General features: G+C 43.6%; 1 protein-coding gene across 1 annotated transcript; it reads right to left on the bottom strand.

Moving 5' to 3' along the window:
- Positions 1-5,083: 5,083 nt before the first annotated feature.
- LOC307081249 (P2Y purinoceptor 4) lies at positions 5,084-7,948 on the bottom strand. The gene is made up of 2 exons (XM_079744350.1): positions 7,848-7,948; positions 5,084-7,582 (listed from the first exon to the last, which is right to left on the bottom strand). The coding sequence occupies exon 2, from the start codon at positions 7,541-7,543 to the stop codon at positions 6,440-6,442; it is 1,104 nt and encodes a 367-aa protein (XP_079600476.1). The 5' UTR covers positions 7,544-7,582; positions 7,848-7,948; the 3' UTR covers positions 5,084-6,439.
- Between the last annotated feature and the right edge of the window lie 1,691 nt (positions 7,949-9,639).

A 9,639-nucleotide genomic window follows, 5' to 3' on the forward strand; every position in this document is an offset into this window, starting at 1 on the left:
ACACAGATTGGGGAAGGTATTGGAATTACCTGTGTGAGATAATGGCAGTGCATTAGATTAACTTTCCGTCCTTAAATGCAACACATTTAGGCAATCTTGTCCCCTAAAAACATGTCAATGTGTGAAAGGCTTCCCTCTCACTATCTGGAGTCTCTGGTCCCCCACACCGATGCAGCTGGCAAGTCACCACGGCCGACTGTCAAAACGCAGCGCCAGATCTAGTTATAAAATAATTGAATTTTCATATCAGAGGGGACCAGAGTCCTAGCAGACAATAGGACTGCTGAGTCCTCTCTGATACTGGCTCAGGCCCTTTGCCACGCGCATGAAATCAGTATGTTAATGTTCCGGCGTTTTCTTTTTTTAAGGGCACTTGTGCTCTCCTCCTCGCAATGTACAACCGATGCGGTACAAAAAAAATGCAACTATTGATAAGTAGGCAGGCAGCAAACCCCCTCCCCCTCCCTCGCTCTCTCTCTCCCTCTCTCGACCCCTTCTTCCCACCCAGCATGCTCCTCTTCCCCCAGCACCCCTCTCCCTACTCCACACACCTCACCCACTGCCTCCCCCCTCCCACCCACCCACAGCCGCCTCACCCCAGCGAGGCTCTAGACGTCCCCCACATCGGTCCCCCCCATCCTCCACCGCCACCGCCATTATTAAAATTGTAATTTATTTTTCTAAATCAGAATGACAGCTTGCTTTCTTTTCTGTGCAGCCGGCAGTGAATCACCGGGCTTTAATTACTTTCGTAACTTCGCTGACCCTCTGAGCGCACGCCGCGCCGCTGAGGGGAGAAACGGGACCCCGTAACAAAAGGCCCCTCCACCACCACGACCGTAGCCTCGGCTCATTCAAAACATGTAGACATTTATCAAACTCTGGATTTTTTTTTATTAGATTTTGTTAACATTTCCCCTCCTATCTTCTCCACAACCCCCCCCCCGCCCCCTCCCCCAAAAAAAATAACTCCCTTGCTTGCAGCTGCACAACGTGTCCTAATCTTCTGGCCCACTTCCTGAAGAAACTCGATTCACAGGAAAACTAAACAACCCTATTTTAACTCTGTGTTTGTGAAGGTGTGTGTGTGTATGCACACATCTGTGTGTGCTTGTGTATGAGCGCTTGCATTTGTGTATTTGCCTGCACACGCGTGTGTATGTGTGTCTGCCTGCATGTGTGTCTGTCTGCACGCGTGTGCTTGTGTTCTGAGATTTCTATGTGTGTTAGTGTGTGTGCGTTTGTGTGTCAGTGTGTGTGTGTATATATAGATGTGTGTGTGGGTGTATTTGCATTAAGCGAACAATGACCCCCTGTGGGTCACAACAGCCAGAGGTCACTCTATTGTCCCCCACCACCACCACCACCACCACCACCACCACCTCCCAGCTCCACCACCCCTACCCCCATCCCCCTCCACATCCAGGCCATGGCCCCAGCAGCAGGAAGACAGAGGGCCGCCACGCTGGAAACAACAAAGCAGCAAACCAATGGGAGACCAACTCCCGCATTTGATCACTTCACACCACTCTTGTGGCTATCAGGGCCCGTGGGGTCAAGCTCCCCAGCCTACCCAGGGCCCGCCCTCTAACGGGCAGGGCCCACCGCCATTCAACCGCCGCGGGAAGTTAACAGGCGGAACAATCGCCCGTGTTACTGTTCAAAAGAAGGACACGCGATCCGGAGCCGTAACATCACTCGATACCAGTCTGCGTCGGTGACTTCTGTAAAAGGGGAAGATGGGGAAAGAAGCGTTGAACCTTTTTTAAGCTTCTTCCTTCTATTCTTTTTTTATAGAGCTCAGATACGCGTGTCTTCTTTGCCAGCGAAGCCTCATGTTGGCCCAGGTTATTACCGCTGTCTGTCTTATGAAAGTAGCTAATATGGTGTAATCCCCCACTATCGCTCTCACCTTCCCCCTGGCACGTCTGCGGTCGGGGGGGCTGTGTTGCTTTAGCGTGAACCAGGCGCACAGCGGCCCAGGGTTGGTCTTTTCTTGACTGCCTGATAATTGAATGAGCGATTATCCCTCCCATTAATAGACAATGATACAAAAAGCACTGCCATATGTACGGAATATTAATGAGTGGCTGCAGAGGCCTAGATAAGAGGAGCCACACGCTGCAGCTGTAATAGGGGTTAAAACAATTTGCCAGGAGTGCCATAAACCCAGCTCGCAATCACCCACCCCATCCAACACCACCACCTTCTCCCCCTAGCTACCCCTGCCCGCCATGTCTCCCAGTCTTCAGCTATGCTAATCCTCAGCAGTCCTCCACTAACTAGCTTACCTCCAGCACTGCCACCTCCCACCCGTGATGGCCTGGGCCTGTGCACGGCTATGACCTCTTCGGCAACATGGCAGAGTCTATAGGAGAACACAAGCAAGGTCACCTGCAGGCAGCTACAGATGCTAGCAGGGAGGTTAGCCTCAATATTCATGTGAGAGAAGGTTATTGTTTACACATTGTTTATGTGTTGTGTTATACGTATAATATTGTAAAGGCCTAGTTGCTTTTTTTGCTGTGGCTCAAGTTGTTACCTTCACCATGTGTGTATGATTTCTGGCTTGATTGCGGAGATACTTATTGCCTTTATAATGCTACATACTGTCACTATTTTTTTAAATATATATATATTACAATTTAGTGATTAAATGTCAGAAAAAAGTTAAGATGTTTGAAGCACGAGCACTCCAGGCACATATCGAACTGACCGCCACGCACATCCAATTATACTTTTATTATTATTTTTGCACAAAATGCTGAATATAGAGCAAGGTAGGTGATGGTAGCAGAGTTCATGAATCTTTACGTCAATCAATATCCAACGTCTATAGGCACTGGAAACTAATATTTCCCCTTTTACCTTGCAAGGTTCTTAATGCCGAGAAGTACCTTAGCATAGGTCTGACGGCAAAAAGAAAGGCCAGTTACCATGGTGATCGTGAAAGCCATTGGTTTCCTTTTCAGCGGAATAATGAACTTCTCTCCTCTGTGTGTCACTCTTCCACTCCACTCTCAGCCTCTCCGGTTAATTGGAGTCCACGCGTCCTTGAAATTCTTCAATTCTGCCTTATAATTCGCCCAACAAGAGAAGTACACAGATCGAAATGTTCAACGCTCAACATATGCACCATTCTAGCTAGGTCAGGCCAGGGGTTTAGACTTGCAGTGTAGCACATGTCTAGCTAACCTATATGGCTAGTTTATTGTTTAATAAAAATATAATGGGATGGAGGCAAACTATATGAAATTGGGAGGTGTAAACCCATTGGTTTCCATTTGCTAAATTTGACTAGAAATATATTTCAATTTAACTTGCCTTGACATCATTGAGTCAAACCGATGGGTTAACAACCTAGTAAACAAGATGGACACGTATTATGGTAACCTAAAATTGGTATGAAATCGTTTTTATTTTAGTGTTAGGCCTACTTGTTTGTAGACCTGTGCATTTAACCTCTGGGTTCCATGATATCTTGCAGGCTACATTGTGCGGAAGGAAGGACTTTTGGCTTGTTCAAATAATTAATTACGCATTTTTCCCTTTAAGGAAATAGAATGCGATACCCGGCTAGTTTCACTTCGATACGTTTAGCCTCAATGTAACCGTGGTAAAGTCAGAACAAATGTAACCGTAGAGCCCAATTAAACTGGTTGGAATAACTTCTGAAGCCAAATGACGTAAACTTTTGTTATCTATTTCATCAAGATAATCAGGTTATCAATCTAGATTGAAAAATGAAGGTATCGTTTTTTAGCCAGCATGTAAAGTAATTAGAGGAAGTAGTTTCATTCTTATTTCAAACAATATATTATGTAGCCTACATGTATACATAGTCGGCCGTTGCTTACTTCCGTAATTCAGAACATTAGCATATTTGCAATTTATTTAATAAAATGAATAGAGTACAGGAAAATTCATTGAGAGTGGTGTTATAGCCTTAGCCTACTTAGTTTTAGGCAGTGCTTTAATTAATTAAGTCTTGTTCATTTTACAAGTTCAACAGAAATCAATCACCCCACGTCAGATAATGAGCCATTATGACAAGACATGCAACTCAAAAAAGCTAAATAGCTTGTTTGGAAATTTAGGTAGCCTAAAATGTGCACGGCAGGCAGTTGTCAAACAATCATTTCACCACCATTGTGTCCCGCTTGAGGCGTAAATGACACCTGTTATTACGTTGTTGTCCCGAGGCCATTTGCAATTTGGCTTTACATCATTCCTACCTGTCACTGAAAAAGTAATTTGATGGTTGGGGTCTCTTGACGTAGCACGCTCGGCCACTTGGAGGCGCCCTTACGCTGACCTAAAAACCTTGACCCCGAGCAAAACACGCGACAACGTGTCAATCATGAGGGGCAGCTATAGTGTAATTGTTAAGCTTCTATTTCAGTAGTTTATTTATTAGCTCTTGTCCTTGAATCGCTAAAGCTTAGCCTCGTCATTGTCCTTACCAATGTGTAATGAATGTATGGCACAGTAGGTATACAACCCAGTATTGGAAACAATATCGAATTTCCCTTATACAAACATTTGGATAAACATTGCCTGAAAATAAAAAAAATAGAAAGCAAACAATAATAATAATTAAACTGAATATATTTGTGAAAATGGAAATTCAAATTATGTAAAATGTCAGAGTATAAATGGTCCTTTGAGCAGGTCCCTGAAATCCATTTCCAAAATTTGAAGCAACAAATACAAATAATTTGAGTATTAAATGGTAACCTCAAAACCGCAGGTAACATATATGTGCTATGTATTTAATAAAACAGTAATTTCCTCCATAAGAACGGATTAAACAATTAAATTAAAGGGACATGTCAAGATGGTAGGTCTAAGTCTGGATTAGTTGGCTTTGCTTTATTTAACAAATTGAATTCAAACCCATTTTATTATATTTGTATTCTATTTATGTAAACACTTGGGTCCTTATCATAGAAATATATGTAATAAGCTAAAGTGTATCAACTATATGCCTGTTATATAGTAAGGGAAAATTGTTTCATTACCACATGTTTAATTAATTATTCTACAAATTTTGAAAAAGTAAAATGAAACACAAAATCCACCTTCCTGTTACCTAATAAATGTGAGTCCTATAAATATATAGAGAATTAATCCCGGGATTTATATAAACATGTATTATTAGTTTGTTTAACTCAAACTCATACCGTCCTAATTCCTTACTACCTACTTTTAAATAAATGATGTAATGTTTACTGTGAAGGTTTCTCATATCCTGTATTATGTACCTTTGTAGCATGTAGGCCTATGACCTTACAGGGTAGGGGACAATAGGTCCTATTGACAACCTTACACCTCTTCATGGTTCTTTGTCTATTTTCATAGGCCAGGGTTTTCTTGTGTCAAATAGAATATTACAAACTAAATCTACATTTGCACACACACACACACACACACACACACACACACACACACACACACACACACACCCTTAAATAAAAAATGCTTCATATATTTAGAAAAACAATCATTGCATAACAACTATATTACAGTTAATATAGTTTTGAATAGACAAGACCAAAAATGCTGAACCTCAAAACAGTTCACATAATTAAACTTATACCAGAAAAACAATGCATCACAGGCACAGACAGATTCGACATATACAGCGAGTGTAGAAAATACATAGATCTTCCCAGCATTGTCCCCATGCGGTGCCAAGATATTAGGGAAACTGCGTAATAGTGGTTTCCAAAAAGAAAATAACCCTAATGCAACCAAATCGGTTCAACCACTAGAGGGCAGTGAAGGGAAAGCCCATTTATCCCCTCCAGGGGTTATCCAAAGAGGCGTGGGCTGTTCAGTATTGGTCCTTAGCCTCGGCCAGAACTAGTCTGGTTCCCAGCTCTCATTCAGCTCAAATGTAACAGCATGCAGATGCAAGAGGCAGCTGTTCAACTTAGGGACTCAATACTAACAGCTGGAGAAAGAGGCTCTGCAGGCTTTGGTTTGGATATTCTTATTTTTAAGAGTTAAAAGTATTACCTCACGTCTAACAATCATTTTAGACATAATAATATTACCAAAAAGCTGGTGAGAGTCACGGTTCATAAACTGTGTATTTCACTTGTATGGCATGACAAACATTGTTATCGCACAGCAGAACAGACAAAATTATAGTTTGGTATCACTTGAAAACATGTGCGCTCACTCAGCGCATTATATCCCACTATAACAGGGTGCCTTCCAATAAAGGCATAATGCCATGTCACGTCCTGAAACCACAGTCCACAACACAATAGTGTTCATGACAGTGTTCTTTTGTGGTACCGCTTGGACCAGTCCCTGCAAAATATGTACCTTCTCTAGTGTTTGAACTAGAAACGTTCAATTCTCCATTCAAATGTACGTAGCCAGGCGTTCAGTGCAATATACATAAAGAAAACAAAAAAAATGTTACATTTTATCCATCTCCACTGGGTTTGGGGTCAGTGTCCTTCAAGGCCAGGGGGATGGCCGGGTTGGCCTTGTTGTTGTTGCGTCTGGTCGCGGCGTGTCCCTCGGAGGGAATGGAGCTGATCACCCTTCTGTTCCCCGTGAGGGCAGACAACAGCTTGGAGCGGTACTTGTCGCCGGCCAGAAAGTACAGGACGGGGTCGATGCAGCTGTTGACGCTGGCCAGCGGCCGGGTGATCTTGTAGGCGAAGTTGATGATGTTCAGCAGGGTGCAGTCCAGGTGCAGCACGCGCGCCGCGTAGTAGAGCGTGCGCGTGACGTGGAACGGCACGAAGCACAGGGCGAACACCACCAGCACCACCACGATCATCCTGATGGACTTCTGCCGCGACGAGGATCCCTGCCGGCTCTGGGACAGCCCCTTCTTGGGCCGGCACAGCGCCCTGGCCATCAGGCAGTAGCACACCACGATGACCAGGAAGGGCACGCCGAAGAGAAGCACCATGACCACCGAGCTGTAGTCCACGTACTGGTCGAAGAACCCGTGGCTGGTGGTGTCGTGGCAAATAGTGTCATTGCCACGCCGCGAGGTGGTCACAAAGATGAAGTTGGGCACCAGGCAGATGGTGACCGTCACCCACACCAGGCCACACAGCAGGTGGGCGTGGCGCGGCTTCACCAGCCGCAGCGCTTTGATAGGATGGCAGATGCCGAAGTAGCGGTGCACGCTGATGCAGGTGAGCAGGAGGATGCTGCAGTAGAGGTTGGCGTAGAAGAGGAAGCGGACGCTCTTGCAGGCAAACAGGCCGAAGGGCCAGTGGCTGCGGTTGGCGTAGTAGTAGATGAGCGTGGGCAGGGACAGGACGTACAGGAAGTCGGAGAGCGACAGGTGGAACATGAACACCGTGTTGGTGTTCCACGGGCGCATCTTGGTGATGAACACCCACAGGGCCATGGAGTTCAGCAGAAAGCCGAACACAAACACAAGGCTGTATGACACGGGCAGCAGAATGTATTTAAACTCCTCATCGAAGCGGCAATTAGAGTTGAAGTGTGTGCTGAATAACGTAGACCGGTTCAGTCCTTCTTGGGTGTCGAAAACATCATCCATGATATGATTGAAAATGGCACTTGGACTAAATGATAACACCTATAATATAATGGAGAAAATTAAGATCATTTAATTTAAATGTGATTAACAGCAAAAAAAAAAGCCATCCAGGCAGATTTAATACTACATCCTCTATGGGTTTCACTTTCCAGGAGCAGACATCACCGCGACAGACTAAATTGTTCAACATCTGAAGGCTACACAAACACATTAGAGTATACTACAGCTGAAAAAAGACTCGATATTAGGGTTGCTTATATTGTAAAATTACTGAGATTGAGTACTTTATTGAGTGGTTACTTACCAACGGCGTGTAACAATAGAGGCGGTAAACTAGACTGCTCCCGATTGTAGAGTTTGGAAAAAGAAAAGTTAAGTCGTGCGCCGTTTCCACGCTGTGCCTGCTCCGGAATGCACCAATGGTCGTAACCAAATAGTATCTGCCTAAGCGATGGTATCTCCTACACCCCTCCAATCCAGTCAGGAAACCTTTTAGCCAGTCAGATTTCCAGGGATGTCACCGTTTACTCAACCGCTCGAACTGCAAGTGAAAAGACTACCAAACCGTGACAGGGAGCCATGTGATTGAGATCTAGGAAGTGGAGTTGCTGAGGAGGGAATCATGCAGGAGCCGATAGCAGAACCAAACCTATGGTTTCACATCAGACATTTGACTCAGGCGTGGTTCAAAGTGTAGGCCAGGCAGGTAATTAGATTCAATATGCTATTATTGTATTATTCAATACAAATCTAGACTAAGTTGAATTTAGTTGTTGGTTGAAAACGCTGTTTTAGTTACTTTTTTCCAAATAAGTTTTAAGTTATTCTGTTTGGCCATGTGATATGTCAACTGAAACTAAAACATGAACAATCTCCCCGAATAGATTAAACTCAGTTTAGAAATAACACCATTTCACAGTAGGACTGACACAGGTGTAGCTCTTAAAATTTATCATGGGTCCGTTGATGGAAGCATGGCCGTGCAGCACTACAGACCAACCAATCAAGTCAACATGCTTTGGCCTTATGATGCTGCTGCGACACACAATATATCCTACCTCATTTCAAAAGGACAGGGACAGGAGGCTACCTAGTTGACTATTAAATGGTGATAAACTCACTAATATTACACTTGTTTGGGTGCAAATACATGAAAACTAATTGCATTAATTGTATGTTTTTTGGTCTATATTGTGTTATTGAAGTAATTCAACTAATAATATACTGATAATGAATATTATAACATATCAGAAGAAGCTACTCAAATATGTTTCCATGAGAGTCGGGTTGATTGCATACAGCTTTGCTTTTGAGCATTGGGAATGCTGACTGCCGTAACAGTATATTTTCCAAAAGTAGCCTTGCCGGTGAATACCTGCTGTCAGGGATGTGTTGGCTCATGCCTTTAATAAGTAACTTCTACAAACAGACTTGAACTCCCTGTACTTTCACTCTAACTCTCTGTCTCCCATTAACATATGTAAATTAACTCCACACACACATACATACATACATACATAAGTTCAGTAAACAACTAACTTGTAAACCAGAAAACAATGAATTAGGTCACAATAAAAGTGGGGTCAATTTACAACATGTGGTCAAGGTTTTTAGAAAGAGATTGGAATAAAGTATTTGGGTTGTTTGTTGGTTTTATATCAAGTCAATATTAACATGCAAAGCAAATCAATCTGTTGCAACAATTTTTTCTCGGATTGGACCTTCCAAAACGTGTGGTACATTATGTCATACATTAGCAGAAACATCACTTATTCCGGAATGAAAGCAGTATGATAACATGATGGTAAAGGTTAACCAAAATTCATTTCACCAGCCAAGTGCAATGATGTACGTCAGGGCCATGAACACGGAACCTACATGAAGTGAATTTGCTTTGCTCTCTCGCCGTTGCATGGCAGCCTAAATGGACCTCATTGATTGTTCAGTCACAGGGAAAAGCTGCCTTAGGTCTCCCAGTTAAAACGTGACACAGGCACAGATAAGTGACAAGATAGCAATAGAGGTACAGTATCAGACGGTAAACAGGAGATCCTGAGGGTTGTCCCCTAACCCCCCCCCCCCCCCGTCATCACGTT

Source organism: Pollachius pollachius (genome assembly GCF_949987615.1).
Source record: "Pollachius pollachius genome assembly, chromosome: 10".
Lineage (NCBI taxonomy): Eukaryota > Metazoa > Chordata > Actinopteri > Gadiformes > Gadidae > Pollachius > Pollachius pollachius.